General features: G+C 40.4%; 1 protein-coding gene across 4 annotated transcripts in view; it reads left to right on the plus strand.

Annotated features, from left to right (window-relative positions):
• The first annotated feature begins 326 nt into the window (after positions 1 to 326).
• Positions 327 to 18,463, plus strand: part of rnf103 (ring finger protein 103) — a 19,254-nt gene continuing 1,117 nt past the window's right edge. Inside the window, exons 1-7 of one of the 4 annotated variants that reach the window (XM_040119839.1) lie at positions 327 to 1,002; positions 6,980 to 7,128; positions 8,549 to 8,664; positions 10,940 to 11,362; positions 11,573 to 11,705; positions 14,203 to 14,289; positions 17,336 to 18,463. The exon at positions 17,336 to 18,463 is cut by the window's right edge and continues 1,117 nt beyond it. In XM_040119839.1, the coding sequence (XP_039975773.1) occupies positions 777 to 1,002; positions 6,980 to 7,128; positions 8,549 to 8,664; positions 10,940 to 11,362; positions 11,573 to 11,705; positions 14,203 to 14,289; positions 17,336 to 18,355 (2,154 nt within the window). In that variant the 5' untranslated portion in view covers positions 327 to 776 and the 3' untranslated portion in view covers positions 18,356 to 18,463. Of the gene's footprint in view, positions 1,003 to 6,979; positions 7,129 to 8,548; positions 8,665 to 10,939; positions 11,363 to 11,572; positions 11,706 to 12,584; positions 13,056 to 14,202; positions 14,290 to 17,069; positions 17,259 to 17,335 lie in introns of those variants that run through there. The other 3 variants (XM_040119840.1, XM_040119841.1, XM_040119842.1) reach the window with 3 other exon arrangements.

Consider the following 18,463-nt stretch of genomic DNA (forward strand, 5'->3'; position numbering starts at 1 on the left):
TATTCTTTGTTTCAAAGATAATGCTGAACAAAAAGGTCTGCTTACATTACAGGACCTTAAAGATCATTTTAATGTTCCTAATCTTCCTTTTTTCCATGCTTAGGCTGTGTTTTCATATTTACATTTGGCATGTATTATAGAGTGTGTGTACCTTGTCTCTGTATTGATTAGTGTTCTTGGTACTCCCTGTAAATGCTGTGAACAACACTGGAAGTGGGGAGGATGCATCAGTGGTATGACTGTATCTACTGTATGTATGTCTGACCCTTGTTTCCTTTAAGAATGAGGTCTGGAGCCGTCTGTTACACAAAGGACTTGAAGAGACTTTTATTTTGTAACTTGTTTACATGTTTGGGGTGGGGCCGGATGTGACGTCAGTCCCTCTGTGCACAGCCGCTGATCCAAACAGGTCAGATTGTTATTTCGATTATTTTGTGACGGTGTGAAGAAAACCTAGAGCTCACCCGCTGCTCACCTTCGGTTGGATACTGCAGCACGTTAAGGTGACATTCGAGCTCTACGAGGCCTCTTTGCTCTGGCCGATACACCAGCGGGCCTACCTGCCATGCTAAGCTAAGTGGCTAGCTGTCACCGTCAGCAGGATTCATAACCTTAAACCGCAGGTAGACGGTCAGGGAACGTCCCCAGCACCACTTGGTCAAACATGATGGTTTGACGGACTCAGAGACGTTTAATGTGAGTGAGTAAAAAGGCAGACTGACAGCCTCTCCTGTCCCAGATCAGTCCACTTCGGTCCAGCTCGGTCCATCTGGAAGATGTGGCTCAAACTGTTCTTCTTGCTGCTGTACTTCGTGGTGCTGTTCATGCTGGCGAGGATCTTTGAGGCGGTAGTCTGGTACGAAACCGGCGTGTTCAGCACTCAGCTGGTGGATCCAGTTACTCTCAGTTATAAAAGGCTAAAGACCATCCTGGAGTGTCGTGGGCTGGGGTACTCTGGACTGGCTGAGAAGAAGGACGTCTGCGAGCTAGTGGAGAAATCAGGTAACGGTCAGGGGCCTCAAACACCTCCTTCCCCCGTGCTCACATCCAGACCAGTTTGCAATAGTGCTGAAGAATTAATCAATTAGTTGATCAGCAGACAAACAACCGGAGATTAATTGATTCTGTAACTTTTCAAGCAAAAAAGCTAAATATTCTCAAATTTACAGCTTTTCTAATTGTGAAGATTCGCTGTTTTTCTTTGTCTAATGTACGTGATTCCCAACCTAAGGGTCACAGGATAAATCTGAGGTGTTCATGAGATGCATTATGGGATAGGTTAAGAAGAATCCAAAAACACGGTTCTTCTGCACAAATCTGAATTCATATTTAGAGTCTTTGCTTTTGTTGTGAAAAAAAAGACCATTGTACTTGGCCTCATAATGTATTCAAATTAGTAGTTTAGAGGTCAAAATGTCCAACATACTGACATCTGACACTTGTGATGAGGTCGCAGGTAGACACTGCTTTATTTTCAGAGGTAACAAGCCTAAATGTTTGGGAAACACTGTCTTATGTGATAGTAAACTGGAAATCTTAAGGTCCTGGGGTGTGTTCCAGAAAGCAGGTTTAGTGAAAACTAAACTCAACATAGTGAGTTTGTTAATCCTGAGTTGAGGGAAACACTTTTTCTGTTCCAGAAACGGAGAAAAAAAATCTGCACATTATATCTATATTAAATAAATCAGACAAAGTGCAATGAGTGCACTCCACCTAGTAGCCTTTTTAGCCTAAATGATTTATAAATAAACATAAAAATCTAGTATTTGCAGCACATTAAATCATTTTAACCTAATTATTTCATACTGAAATGATAACTACAGACTGAGAGACAACCACATTCCCACATTCATATGATTTCTGAAAATAGAACTATATCATCTGGTGATCCCAGCACAAGAACTGTCAAGGAATATACACTCAAAGCCTCAAGCGTTAAACAGGAAAATTGACAGAGCATTCTAACGTAGACAAGTTAGCGTACTGTTTTTAGATGATCTGCCATGTTGGTTGTGCAAACACCTGTTTGCAAAGTTTAAACTTTGGTCATCAAAGGTTTTGGTCATCTTTTTAAAAAAAAAAATGCAGCCAAGCCGACTTTTTTGACATGGTGTCAAATTAGTTTGGAGCTGACTCCAAGTAAACGAAGTTTGTTTTCACAACACACACCGCAGTCAGTAACGACGTATATAAACCCCGCCATGTATAAAGTGCAGTGCGCAATGCTTTTTTTTTTCCCCCACCCAAGGTGGCCAAAGACCCTACCCTGCCTCTGATTGGCTCTGACTTTAGCATTTTCTTCTAACCCTAACCATCTCACCACTCCTCATGCCTACACGTACTAACCAAGCCAATCAGAGGCATAGCAGGGCAAGTCTTTGTCGACCTCGAGTGGGGATAAAAAAATTGGGCTAACACAACAGGGTATTCAGTGACCCACTGTTTCCATTTAATTAAACGTTTTGATACATTTTGTCGGGGCTGGACGTGCCCCTTCTCTCTGGCAGGTTTTCTTCAACATACTCTAAGTTTCTTTCTGTCTCCTCCCTTCCGGCTTAACCTGAGGAAGCTGTCTGACACGCTGCTTCATTTCCTCATTCATACAGTTGACATCAAAGCGCTTACTGGAGAACACGAATTTGCAGAAGTTTACGTTGGGAGAAAGATAATAAAAATCCCGGTTAGATATTAGTTTGACACCCAAGGTCTCTCGTTACTTGCACTGTCAAAATCGGCCAAAAATTAAATCCGATTTATTCCTTTAAAAAAAAAAAAAACACATAGGTTTGAACCATTTGTATATCTATTATTTCACATTATGTCCGTAACAGGGCAAACCGATACAACGAGAGACATAACTACTTGTATGCATATTTTCGTGATGTACCCTCGGGTTGTTAGGGCTTTGATAGTAACAGTAGGCTAACTGTAACTTACCTAGCTTGCATACAACTTTATCTCAAGCTCCTCAATTTTGCCGTCTACTGACCAAAATCCGTACAATATCCTAAGTATTTCCAAATGGGGCTTTTTAGATTGCTCAGAGCGTAAATCACACTCTCTGTGGCTGAGGTAGGTCATTACCACACAGTTGTTGTTGAATTATTCAATCGCTTCAGCTTTCTTTTTTCAGATTTTCAATCAGTAAAAGTGAGTTTGTGCTGCTCTTGTCCGTCATGCAGTGCTGCAGTAGTGTTGCTTCTTTTCTTTTTCTTTTTTTTTTTTCACAATCGCATATTAATTTTCTCCAAATTTTTTTTTTTTTTTTTTTCTTAAACAATTCGATTTTATAATCAAATTCACAATATTCACTGACAGCCCTAATCTTAATAACATTAGCTTGGCACTTTTGTGATCATTCAGTCGTCAGTGTAACGACAGAAACAGCGATCTTTGCTTACTGGATTATGTTCAGAAGCAGAGTATTTTTTGAATGAATGGGGTGCTACATTTATTAACGGCAGCAGTGGTGGTTGAGGTGGATGGAGGACGTACAAAGCGCACGACTGTCACACCAGTATAGAGAGAAATTAGACTCAAAATGATCCCAAATGTGCATTACATGATCTACAAATGAAAAATAAGATTTACAAATGTCTTCAACGACTTGTGCTTAATCTGGTATACTCACAAATGCAAGTTTCAATCCACACACAAATACCAAGCAATTTGAACACATGTAGAACAGTTCTACAAATTCACTCATCAGTACCTGAATAAATATTAATAGTTTATGTACAGATTTAACTTCAACTTTACAGATCTGATAATATTCACTTTCAAAAAGTAAAAAATATACGGATCAGGTTATATTTGTGTGTGGCATTTTAAGACTCTTTTCACGGTCTCCATCCACACAGATCCACAAATGCATGCTATGTTTAGGAACTGGTGGAAAACTAGGACATCTGGGTTTTTGGTGAATTCATGTGCAATTTCAAAGTGGGATGGGTTTTTTTAATAGACAGAATAGCTCATCAACTCTTGATTAGAACAGATACATTTACCAACTATAGACTCTATAAAGTAGCCCATAAATGTAAATATATGGTTTATATAAGCTATTGCTAGGTTCTTGTTGTGTCGAAGTCTTTTCAGCTGGGTTCAGCTGGCATCTGCTTTTTGTTTGTTTGGACTGGCAGTTTTCCCATCAGAAGAACAAGTCCACCACCTAGCAGTAGCTTGGTGGTTGGTCGGAGCACGAAAATATACATTTTCACATAATTTGGACCATTATCGTCACAATATTTAAAAAAAAAACACCAGAAGTTGGTTTTACAGTACACTCAGACATAAGCAAAAGGAAAACCAAACAAATATGCTCAATGATGAAGTGAGTGCTATGTCCTGAAATAATCTTCCCATTTGTGTGAGGACTGTACAGCATACAAAATAACATTGGTGAACAAGACTTGCTATGAATGTATTTGAACTGCAATTTTCTCTTCCTCCCATAGCTGTTTGAAAAAGTAGCAGCGTTTAACTGCTTAGCAAAATTTTTATTCAGTAGGAAAGACTATAGACAGCTCATTTTCCCAGTGGCCACTAGTTAGCTAACTGAGTTACTGTAGCGAGTTGATTCCTCTCTTACTCTCATTCCTCTCGCATAATTATTTTCTCTGAGAGTTAACATTTTTCAGATTGTCTTTCTGAGCTTATCATCTGTGAAAGCTCGAATTCTTAGCTGTTTGATAGATTTTCTCCCTGGTTCATTTCTGCAGTAAAGACGTCATCACTCGTCATTAATTTATTTTCCTGTGCAGCATAAAATGTTACACTGGCCTTCAGAAACTCTTGCAGGCTGCACTTGGCTGACGAAACACTTTTAGGGCTGATTAACTTTTAAAGACTCACAATAGACAGACCCAAACACTCACTAACATAGTGACATAATATACAAATAACCCATCATGCAACACTCTGCAAAAGACCGTAGTTAAACTGGTACTCTCTCCATTCAAAAATAATATGTGCTGTAATAAATGAACATGTAATTGTCTGTTCCTGAAAAATAGGACAACTCCCACTTTTTTAAACCAAAGCTTCAGAAAAATATGAAATATAAAAATATTGTCTTATATTAGGGCCAGTATGGTATCCTTTCTCTCCAGAGCAGTAGGGAACTCGCAGCATAATTTTTTCTGTTCATTCTGTTTAGGTGCTGCGCAAAAATGCGTAGGTGCTGTGCCTAAGTCTAATAATGGTAGGGAAAACCCTGGATAATTTCAGTATCAACCTATTTGAGACCAAATGCCTTACTTTACAACATAGCCTCATTTTGCTGACAGTTGACATGTTCAAATATTTGTTGTTGGAGTTTAGTTGTATATAAAGGTAATTTTTAGGAAACAGGGTTGCATGGACGGACATCTACACATTGTCCGTCTTTATAGCACTGTGACTCTGTGGACATTAAGACAACTGTGAAGTTGTCAGTCAGTTCCCTGCACTGAAATGTTCATTGTACATTACTGTAGTAATCACTGTAAATAATCATTTTTTAAAAATCTGTGTGAAGCTTTAGACACAAAACACTGATCAGTGAATAATAATTTATTATGTTGTGATTGGTCGCACTGATGGAACATTCCTATCAAAGTTAACCATATCACATTGGAGATTATGTGATACTAATAATAACGAAAAGTAGGACTTGAGCTTATCATCCATTAACAAAATTTAATTCTGCTAAATAATGAATGAGCAGACCACATAAAATAAAATGTAATAGAGCTAACTTATTCACTCTTTCTTCCACTCCAACGCAGACTCTTTCACTGCTGCTGCTGCGTTTTTTAAAGATAAATGTGCATTAATGTCACATTAATATTTCTAGCTCCACTTGATTAAAAGGGAGGCTCTGCTCTTTATTCATCTGTTGCCATGCTGAATACTAGTATTGGAGGTCCTTTGATGATGGCTTTTCATATTCGTCGCGCACACGCTTACCTCAGAGTAAACATACTCAGTTGTTTGAACTAACTCTGATCAGCTGATCAGGAACCAAAAACTCTTGAGTTTCCCATCTCAGGGTTTATCAACTCAAAGTTCAGGGTTAAGTTCAGAGTTTGTTAAACCTACTTTCTGAAACAGGCCCCCGAGCTGTTGGACTGTCAAAACAAGACGTGATCACATAATCACGGCATGCAGGAAATGTCACAGGCATGTTTTAGCATTTTCTGTCATTTCATAGACTAAATGAGTAATCAAGAAAACAATGGTCAGATTAGTCGATCATGAAAATAATTAGTTTCAGTCCTAGTTTGCACATCACAATTAAGAGTCATGGGTTAGTGTCTAAACTAAGCCTTAAGTGTCACACTGATGATTTAGATATAATAGATACAAGTCTAAACCACAGTGTTGGTGTCCAACAAAATCAAGAAGTGTAACGAGGAAATAGTAATCATTCACTGTGTTTCAGCTGCTAGTCATGTCTGTGCAGCCCTTTTCCCCAGCTGGTTATTCAAACATTATAATCTAGGTGATACGACATAATCTGGATTTGGTCTGATACCAAGTGAGAATCCAAAAAAACAGTGGAATTAAAGGTTTCCTAAGCGAGTCAGTAAAACTGCTCATGTAGGGGACAGCTATGTGGTGTAATTTATTAATATGCTAACTCTGAATACATTTGTAGCACCAAAGAAGGATTTTCCTAAAGCATTTTTGCCATTCTCTTATAATTATTTGCATGCTCAATTCAAGTTACCTCCAACTATCTACTGGAGGTAACTTGACTTAATTTCTAAATTGACAACATACCTGCAATTTTCCATGAGATCAATGAAAAGTTGACAAATTGTATATATGGAGGTCAGACAAAGTTTCCGAATAACTGCAGTTTGGGTGGTATACTGTATGTTATAATTGGAATAAAATCAGAAATGTTTGCATTACCTTATAGTTTTGGTAGAAAATGTAACATAATTTTAAATAATTAAATCTGAATAAATCCTTAGCCCTTTTCCCCCAACAGGAGAGTTGACACAGGGGGAGCTGTACTCAGCCATCAAGAAAGAGAAGGAGCAGACGGAGGCAGGAGACTCCAGCACCACACACTTCAGTGGAGAGATGCATTTCTATGAATTAGTGGAGGACACTAAAGATGGGATCTGGCTGGTTCAGGTAAAAACATTCAGTAACAGTCTATCTAGGGGTGCATGATGAAGTGGACACGACAATGCAAACACCAGGAAATCAGATGGTCTTTATTCACTGTTAATATCTCTACGTTCACCTTGTTCATCACAAGACAACCCAGGATATCCTCTGCTCTTATGTCTCACTGTATGTTATCTTCATTTTGACATTTCTGTGAAATGTCTGTTAAAATCTGTCTTTCTGAAGTCCCAAGGCTTTTTGAAAGGGCACTACTAAATCAACGGAACACCCCTTTAATGCAGGTGTAAAAGTACAAGAACATTGCCATCAGAATGCTGTGAGCAAGACCACGTCCACATCTGGACATAGTTTCACAAACATGAGGTGTGTGGCCATTGTTAGCATTGCTTACACACAGCTCACAGATAATGTCTACTTGCACATGAAATGGAGCAGCTGATAGAGAGGAGCTGAGCTAAGCCTAACGATCTGTATCACGGCTGATCTGGGCATATTCATCTGAAATAAACCCGATCAAATACCCATCCTTTCTTTACCGCACTACCCTATCCTCTGTTGGACTCTGCTGTCGTTCTTTAATGAACTCGACAGTCTTTCTTTAATGAACTTGACAGTCTTTATTCCCCAAAATCCTCTGTCTTTTATTCCCCAAACTCCCGTCTTTCTTCCCCAAACCCTACTGTTTTTCTTTACTGAACTTTACTGTCTTTCTTTACTCTGCTCTGCTTTGTCTTGTCTTCCTCAGCCTGCTTGTGTTGAATATTAGTTTGTAAATGTGAAGAATTCTTTAGGTGCACTAGCCAGTGACTAAAATTCTGACGTCCAGGTTGGCAAAATAAAGATTAATTAAGTGCTGATGCTAACGAGTTTGTCACTCAATCTTTCCTCTGTCTTTCTCATTATCAAGTCTCAGTGTAGAAAACAATCCAGTAGCTGCTTCTCAGTTTAGCAAGCGCTGTCTGTCATTTTCATGGGTGAAAATGACGATGTCGCTGGGGCAGCTCATATCAGTTGTTACTGATTAATGGTACTCTTCCGTCACAAAGAACATTTGTGGCAAAGCAGACTTTTCTTAAAAGTCTGAATTCTGCAAACTTATTGTTTACTAGTTTGCAGGCTTCTCCACTGCCTTCGTTGGCATGTTGCTGCATGTTTTTATAAAATGGAGCAAAAACATATACAAATAAACAAAACCAGTCCGTAATTTTTTCCATACAGGGAATATAGAGAGCTGATGTAATCTCAACACAAAATGGATCAAATGTGTTTGTCTTTAATCACTTTTTGTCATTAAATGAGGCACATATAAAGTACTGAAAGGTTAGGGCTTCCACTTACACTATCAAAAGGAGTTTCATGTCCATTGTCAGATTTGCTTTGTGTTACCTGACTGACACTATCATGTCCCTGTGTGTACCTGCAGGTAATTGCCCAGGACCAGGAAGCTCTGCTCGGTCAGTCCAACTGGGGGAAGATGGTGAAGAAAGTGTCTCAGTTTGGGATCAGAACTGGAACCTTCAACTGCTCTAATGACTACAGGTGGGCAGAAGGGTCTTCCTTAAAATCACTGGCATTTTTCATTCATATGCGGGGAACAGACACATGATAAATAATGCTCAGCTAATTAAGCATTTGAAAACAGTTTCAAATTTCACTCACACTGTCATAAATCCTGAATGCACGATGCACTTGCAGTGCGATCTGAGTACATATGCAGGTGTTAACTATAGGTCTGCCAAAATTCATATGGCTATAACTTAGGGGCTTTGATTCCGATGTAAACAAAAATCATGGCAACCAGCAGCCAGTCCGCACTAATTTAAAAAAGCAGTGGTCATTTCATGAATTTATGCAACTACGGAGTGGAAGGGAGGAATTGACAACTGGGGGCACCGCAATTCCACCTTAATTTGATATTAAAACCAAAACCATGTCAGACAGATTCATGAGTTATTCAGCCTTCATTTTCATGTTTTGAACAACAATGATGTGCGGCCTTTTCTCTAGAATTAACACTCTAGTTTTTTCTGGAACATACAGATTTGAAGGACAAAAAGTTACAGCAGCCCAGATTTAAATATTGTATATGGTACCACAAAATATACTCTAATATTTTGCGTTGCCAGTTGTACATGAAGTGGACAAATGTCATGCAATGCAGTCCATAAAAACACTACCACTAGCTACAGCCTCCACACCGAATACAGAGCTGAATCAAGTGCTCTGTGTGTCAACAACAATCACAAATGGTTTTTATTACAATATGCAGCTGTCACTCAGTAGATCGTTGACTTTGATCTTAAAGTGGGTTTCTGTAGAAGTGCTGAACTGGTGTAATGGCACGTTGTGTGTGTGGATTAATGTTTAACCCAAATTAACTTTATCTTGTTTCTAGGCCAAAAAATTTTTTTTGTGCAACTCACATTGTTGTCTTGTTTTAGCTTCAAATATAAATGCATTGTGCAATTTATTGTTCAGAATAACCAGGGCTAATTGAAAATGAAGAAACATTTGATGCGAATACTTACACTCAAATGAAGATGGTAGATTTTATACCTGTAGAATTTAGGTTCAACCAGAAAAATCCATTTATAAAATGTACTGTATTTATGCTGAAGGTGTCAAATATGACATCTGAGTACAGTACAGTAACACAACTAATCAGTGAAACCTGTTAGGGTTGTGGTGAAACTATGAAACGATGTACAACAACAATAACCTTTTACTCAGAGTAACTTTTACTCAGATTTTGCTCAAGACAAACCATGTCACTCACTTTTCTGTCTTCACAGGTGTTAGGGTTAGACCACCTAGACTGTGAATTATTTACAAAAGCTTTACAAGCAATAAACAGTACAAGCTACCATTTAAGGTACGCTCATATTAGTCTTTGGTTAAATGAAACTGCCTCAGACTCTGTTTCAAAGAAGAATGCAATGTCACAGTTCTGCTGTGGGTAAAAAATGCATTTTGAGCAGAGCGGTAACAAACCATAAACAGTGTGTGAGAGTGCTGCACTTTGTCTTCTGCTACTGTCGTACTAAACAGTGTGATTACACTGTGTTCAATTCACATGTTCCTTAATTCTCCATGATGCAGGCAAGGAGGAGTTACAGTTGAGAATGGGAACTCAGTCTGTGAGGTACAGGATTGTTGATTTGGTGATTGTCATCAGAGTACACCAAACAGTCGAAGTGTGGGCAGTAAACAGGGGAAAGCATTTTGGTGGTGGTCTGCTGTAGACAGTAACATTAGTTATAACTTGTGGCTGTCAGGAGACAGTGGTGAGGAAGCTCATACACTCATGGTTGACAAATGTCGCTTTTAGCAAAAACATCTCTGGGGCATGGCATGGAAAGATTATGAGACAATGGGACAGACTTTGTAGAAAAACAGACTTTATACTGTAGGATGCACTGGCTGAAAGAGACTGCAACCTTGTGGTGGTTTTGTGTCTCTTTTGGATAAATTTGCATCACTTTGTAGTTTTTAACTGAGCTCTGTGACTTTCAAGAAAGAAATATTAACAGTCACTTCATACAGATGCTCTGGAACGGGGGTCTCGAGGGGTCAGGTGGCCCCTGGGCCTGTGTCCAAGTCATGTGATTTGAGTAATAATACTGTATTATTGGTCCCTATAGCGGTTTGCCCTCATTCTTCAACCAATATGACTGTGATATTAAAAAGGTCTTACAATACATTTGGTGAACGCTGCAGAAACCCTGTAGAGAACATGCAGTACTTGTCATTTCCCTCCTTGCCTCCATAATATGTGTCTGATACTGACATGGTGCTTCTGCATTCTGTCCACCAGGTCATGTATCAAGCGTGGCTGGCAGCACTCCACGCTCATCATGTCAGTTCCTCAGACTTCAGCATCGAAGGGCAAAGTCATGCTAAAAGAATACAATGGCCGTTGTATTGAAACCGAAAACATCTTCCGCTGGATGACCTCACATGTGGCTCATAGAATAAAAACCCTGCATCAGTCTGAGCAGCTGGTGGAGGAGTGGCACTCTGACCAGGCACACCCGGTCAAAATGTTTCTGTTCGCAAGTCTGTCCCAACCCCCTGCCTTCTTCTCCTCGCTGTCCGTCAAGTTCACCGGAAGGATCGAGTTCATCTTCGTGGACGTACGTCACTGGGACAACCACAGCAGCCTATCAGAGATTGGTGTGACACATAGCCCTGCCTACATCCTCAAAATGCCTGAGGGCATCTATCGCTATGGCAACAGGTGATGATTGAACATGGAAATAATAGAGTTATTGTCTACTTAGACAGCACTGATTTCTATCTATCTTCATCCTGCTCTGCTTCTTCTCCTCTCCTCCTCCTTTTCTCCTTCTGTTCTCTCCTCCCATCTTCCTCCCATCTTCTTCTCCTCTCCTTTCCCCTTCTCTCCTCTCTGCTTCTCTCCTCCTCCTCCTCCTCCCTGCCCCCATAGTACGGGGGAGTTCCTGTCCCTGGCTGCCATGGACACTTTCCTGCGTTCGGTCCAGCCGGAGGTCAATGACCTGTTTGTCCTCAGTCTGGTCCTCATCAACTTGCTGGCCTGGATGGACCTCTTCATTACACAGGTCATTACCTGTTTTTCCATTAGATTAATTTGCAAAGGGAAATATCATGCTGTTCACTGCACTGCATTTATCTGCAGCTTTAGTAAGGCCAACTGCATGCTTCTTGCGATGGGCCCACGGGCGGACACGGTCCCATGACTGAAATGAAACATCGTGGTCTGCGGCCACGCTAACTACACAAGGCTCTTTGTTGATGATTGGCTCTGTGGGAACCCCAACCCAATCTCTTCCTTTTCTGCCTCCTTCCAAAACACACCATTAAACAGATAACCAACATACAGTTAGGTCCAGAAGTGTTTGAACAGTGACAAAATTTACGTAATTTTGCCTCTGTACACCACCACAATGGATTTGAAATAAAGCTATTAAGAAGTGATTGAAATGTAGAGTTTCAGCTTTAATTTGAGGAGTTTAACAAAAATAATCCAGTAACCGTTTAGGAATTAGTCATTTTTATACATAGTGCCTCATTTTTAGGGGCTCAAAAATAATTGGACAAACCAACATAATTACAAATATAAGTATTATTTTAGCGCTCGGATGAAAATGCTTTGCAGTCAATGACTGACTGAAGTCTGGAACCCATGGACATCACCAAATGCTGAATTTGCTCCCCTTGAGATGCTTTGCCAGGCCCTTATTGTAGCCGCCTTGTTTATGGGTCCTTCTGCCCTCAGTTTAGTCTTCAGTGAAAGTTCAAAGCATGCTTATTTGGGTTGAGGTTAGGTGACTGATTTGGCCATGAAGAATATTCAATTTCTTTGTCTTGAGAAGCTCTCGGGTTGCATTTGGCTGAATTTGGCAGAAGTTATCAAATTGTTGATTTGGCCACTCCTAAAGTTTCTGCTATCTCTCTTATAGGTTTGTTTTGTTTTTCAGGCTAATGATGGCTTCCTTCATTTGCACTGATACCTCTTTGGACCACATATTGAGAGTTCCCATGAACAGCTACCAAATGCAAATCAAACACTTTGAATCAACTCCAGACCTTTTTATATGCTTAATTTGTCATGACATTACAAGGGAACAGCCACACCTGACAATGAAACTGTAAATTGTCCAATTACTTTTGAGCCTCTGAAAATGAGGGACTATGTATAAAAATGGCTTTAATTCCTGAAAAGGTAATGTGATATTTTTTTTAAATGCCTTGAATTAAAGATGAAAGTGGCAAACACCACCAACTCAGCTTGACTCTGGTGATTACACCTCAACACACCTGTACATAGCCTAACTGAGACTAAATAGTCTCAAGTCAGAGCTCCACTGAGCTTTTTTCTCACTAATGGTGAGATGCTGTCAGAAGATACTGATGTTATCCAATGTAATAAACAATGAAAAAAGTTTAATATAGACCAAACTGCCTCTCTTCATTTTCATTTGTATACAGTGGGGTCCCATTCACTTGAATGGGAAAGTGGTCTCAGACTTGAGGACACCTGTTTATATTATTGATTTTGATTGAAATATTATAGATTTCCAAAGATCTGTTCTCCCTGGGACAACATGAACGTTGGCTGGCTGGTCATTTCAGGAGTCAGGCTGTTGATGTTGGGATGACCAGGCTGTCCTCACATCTCTGACATTATATTAATAAGCTGAGCACATACTAGAAATCTAAACAGTTACTTTCTCTCCTGAAAAAATATCCAAATTTAATAAAGTGACACAGAAACAGCAGCTGGATGAAAACAACATCAGCTTTGAGGCTGGCTCAAAATTTCCACCATCACCACCGATTTGTGTAAAATGCATTCTAGAATACTTGTCTAACCCAAGTCCACAGAGTCAACTTCTAAAGTATCCTGACTAAACAGCTCATTTGGACTGAACCTTTTGACAGTGTTATGTTAACAGTAGTCAGGCTGTGACTGCTGAACACAAGAGAAAGGCCTACTGTAAGCGTTTTAACTAAGAACCGTCACGTTTGGCTTTCCTGCTCTCTTCCTCTATAGCAGCCTTCCTGTCTGCTGCTGTAGATGTGTCAGCAGTGCCCACTGCAATGTTTGGGGGGGCAACGATAACTCCCACACGTCAGAGAGCATGGCTCTAGCGAGTATGTACATGCGAGTTGTTGCAGACAGTACACAAATATCTGCAGAGGAGTTCGCACGTGGGTCGTAGCATGGAGCATGCTGGAGCCCTTCATTGCAGATTCAAATTTTACACTACAAACAGATCATCTTATAAATATGGTCCATTTTTACAACTTAAACCACCCAACAGCATATAAAGTATTCACATTTAGCTCCATTTTGACCAGCTTTTAACAGTAGAACTATTACTTCTGATAAATTTTGATGATAATACTTACTTTTACTTAAGTAAAATTTACAATATACTGTGGTTTCTCTCCTTTCTATCTAACTGAAGGATCTGAATACTTCTTTTACCAGACACTTTCTACACATTGCTGGACAGAGAGAATAGAGACGTACAGTTAGTTCTGTATTAATTGTCAATTTCATTTTTAACATGCATTCATTGTCATGGACAGGGAGCAACAGTGAAACGATTTGTAGTTCTCATCCGAACACTTGGAACCTACAACTCCATACTGCTGGTGTCCTGGCTTCCTGTTCTGGTAGGAAATCATCTACACCACACGGTTGTCACACCTGACTTCAGCAACAAATCCTTTTTGTGTTGATCAAATTTATTTTCTGCAGGTTTCTCTTTCAGTGGCGTTAATTGTCACGGCAGGAGCTCAGTTATTTTCTGGTCTGAGGGACTTGTTTCAGAAAGGTGTTTTCACAAACTCTGAACCTAAACACTAAGTTAAAGGTTTCTGTGGAGCTGCTTTTTCATGAGTGGGTCCCCATTTTGTTTGCGTCATGCATGCACCCATGCACTCAGGTGACGCAGTACATACCGTGTTCTTGCCAATGGTTTCACATTATACCACTGATCCACCAGTGGCAGTAATGCACCTTAATATGCAGCGTGCACCAGCAAAGGCAATGAAGAAGACGATTGCGAGCTAGTAAACATAAATGTAAAAATGCTGGTTTCAGAATGTTTGAAAATTTTGCTTTACAAATATTTTATGAGGAATGAAATTCATTCCACATCTCTGTCAGGTCTAAAGGATACATACACTGAGTTCTTGGGAATAATACAGAAGGTAAACATAACTTTTGTTTGTTTACAAGAAAATTCCACAGAGCACCTTCAACTAAAAGTCAAACTGATTTTGGTTCAGAGCAGGTGATAAGAATCAGTTCAATCAACTGTAAATAGGCTGCCTCAGAGCTAAGCCTTTTCACAGTGAATGCTAAGTTATATTCACTGTAGTCCACTCATCCAGCCTTTACCAGAGTGGGGTTTCTTTAGTGGATGATAAAGTGCTGACATGTTACTGTGTGTAATGCTCTGTTTGCACTAGAGTGGCAAGCTGCAATAATATTTTTGTTGTATTAGTACTTGTACTGTGCATTACGATTAAAGCGAATGAGACCCAGAAAGCACAGTAAAGGAAACCTAATCACAAAAAATAAGACCTGACATTATATTGGTAACCATCAATAAAACATGAATATTGAAGACTTTTAATTTAGGTCCACTGTTAAAGAGAAGACAGTCACAGTGAATGAGAGTTTGAATGAGATGTAGCACCTTTCAAACCATTCTGATGGCATTTAAGTTAGACAAAATGAAATGGTTCTGAAAGCAGTCCAGTCTTTGTGTTGCTTTCAGCACACTGATTCTCACTGTCCCAATGTCAGCTGAGAGGTGGGGGTGACGCGGTGGTAGCCACACAGTGAAATAAAGTCTGTAGCAAAGTCTGCAAGCCAGTTCAGGCAGGCCAACTGGACTCTCCTGCCACACTCACATAACACGCTCCTCTCACTGCAACACATACCCAACACACCGTTTTAGTTACAGCGGTGTACTTAATTTCCCAATGCTCATTCTTTTGTTGCATGCCCGCTGCCACTCCACTCACCTGAAAGCTGTGCTGTCACTTAACACTGTCGCTGCTGCTGTACATATAGCATTTCAAAAGCCCCACCTCTCCCCAGCATGCACCTGTAAGCTCTGAATCATCTTTTTTGTCATTCCCCACTCCCTGCCATGCTGAGCTTCGTGTTTCCTTGCGGGGAGCGATGAAGTCACCTAGCATTAAAATATTAATGCTTTACATAATCTACATTTACTTACTTAGAATCCAAGTGAGCTGGCTGACTAAAATATGTTTAAACAAGGTGAATACACAGTTCTCTAAATATCATGATCAACAGAGAGATGTTATATGTACAGTACATAAAATGTGTAAAAAAAAAATATTCACAAATAATGCTTCACTGTCATTGGTATTTGTATGTAGGCATACAACATTTTTACGATGTGTCATAAAGCATTAATTAATAATTCATACACACGTACAATAATTCATAGGTAGCTTAAAAGAATATATAAATGTGTTAAGACACACACATACATCCTGTGTATACTGTACATCCTGTGTGTACTGTATGTGATCTTTTCCGTGGTAATAAAGAATCATACCAGTGACTTTGCATGTTTCAGCCAAATAACAACTATTGAATGCAGTGCTACATGGCAGCTGAGCAGAGAAGCTTTGCTGTCAGACCTTCACTTCAGCCCGTGAATGTACCATCAGGAGCAATTCACACATCACTCCGCTACGTAGATGCATGAGCTATGTTGAGCAAGTTTCATGTCTCTGAGCTGATTTGGATAGTTTACTAAAATGAACTGAAACCAAACACACTAACACTTGCATGAATTGGGAAATGGTTGTTTATAATATAAGTTGTAAGTGCATAAGATTTACTGAGCTGATTATGCAATTCCTTTGGTATGGTCCTTTAACTATACATTAATTGTGTGTGTACCAGTCATTGTTGTAAATTTATAGATGTTTATAAATGTGTGAACTGAGACTACTCCATCCTCACGTGCTACAGTGGGTTTCAAAGCCTTTAACAATAGTTAAAAGATAGATCATAAACGTTAATGTGGGGGTTAAAATAAAGTGATGCAGTACAATGGAAATACTTAAATACACTCAGCATTGTGCATTCATCTCAGTTAGTCTATGAAGGTGTGGACAAAACCAGTGCTCTGAAGTCATCTGGATTTCCTGACAAACAGTAATATTTTACCCTAGGAGTTTATACATTCACTGGCCACTGTATTAGGAACACCTGCTCATTAATGCAAACATCGGATCACCCGAAATGTGGCAGCAACTCAGTGAATTAAAGCTTTCAGAGATGGTGAAGAGATTCAGGTGTTATTCTGACTAAACATCAGATTGGGGAGGAAATGGGATCTCAAAGTGTGGAATGTCTGTTGGGATTTGAGTATCTGACAGACAACTGATCTTCTCATTTTCAGTTTCTGAGAATGGTGAGAAAAACAAACAACATCCAATCAGCAGCAGGTCACATCTTGTGAATGAGAGGTCAGGGGAGAATGGCCAGACTGGTTGGAACACACAGGAAGGACACAGTAATGCAACCAAGTTTTAGAAAGGTGTACTGAATAAAGTGTCCACTGAGAGTGTATAAGCATTGTCTAACATTACTTTGACTGTCTTAACTAAGTGGAGGCTTGCATTGATAATAATTGATCACTAATCACTGATCAATCACTCCCTTCAGGCGCTCCTCCAGCTGCCCTATCTGGACGCTCTGTATGGTTACAGCCTGAAATTGCTTCGATATGCTGACACCACCACACTGGCCAGCTTAGTGAGAGCTGACTGGACCTTCTATTCATCCCACCCTGCTCTCTTCCTGTCCACCTACTTGGCCCATGGTCTGCTAGTTGACTACTTTGAAAAGAAACGCCGCTGTGGTGTTAGGAGCCAGGAGGACAGCACCACCAACCTGGAGTGGCTGGCCAGTTTGTGGGACTGGTACACTTCCTATCTGCTCCACCCAATCGCATCGCTGCAGCAGGTCCCATCAGACCACTCAGAGTGGGAGGATGATCCCAACTTCTTATTTGAGCGTTTGGCTTTCCCTGATCTCTGGCTACGCCCATTAGTAAACGTGGACTACATAAAAGCCCTGCCAACCTGGATGTTCAGAGCTGTGGGTCAGCACAGGGCAGGCAGCTCTGGTGGACAGATGCATGAAGAGAAAGAAAGCTCACATTCAGACACAGAGAACAGGCAGCATAGGGATTCTCCTCCTGCAAGTCCCAGCATACATCCACGGAGCAACAAAAGGCACAAGCAATCAGTGTGCAGTGAAGACAGCAACACACCACAATGTGTGTACAGCAACATGGACCCCGGCAGTAACCATCAGTGTGTGTGTGTTGCTGCATTATCCCTTTACTGTTGTCATGGGAATGTAAGCTCACCATCAGCTGACAGGGCAATGGATGACGGCCGCCTCACACCTGATGGTGTCTCTAACCAGCAGCACAGTGATTGGTCGGTGTGGCCCTGTGACATTCTGCAGTGCTCAGAGTGTGTGGTGTGTCTGGAGAACTTTGTGAGTGAGGAGCTGCTGATGGGTCTGCCCTGTGGCCACGCGTTCCACCAGCAGTGCATTGTGGTGTGGCTGGCAGCAGGCAGACACTGCTGCCCTGTGTGTCGCTGGCCCAGCTACAAGAAGAAACAGCAGAGAGGTGCACAGGGCAGCTCTGCTAAAAACTCTCTGCAGGACTGATAAGAGGTCTGACTGAGCCCTTCTTATCTTAATGGCTCCTCTCTACTCTCACTGCTCACAGGCACAAAGCTCTCTGTGTCTGTCATCATCACAGGTTGCTTGTGGTAA

Source organism: Xiphias gladius, chromosome 23, assembly GCF_016859285.1.
Source record: "Xiphias gladius isolate SHS-SW01 ecotype Sanya breed wild chromosome 23, ASM1685928v1, whole genome shotgun sequence".
Taxonomy (NCBI): Eukaryota; Metazoa; Chordata; class Actinopteri; order Istiophoriformes; family Xiphiidae; genus Xiphias; species Xiphias gladius.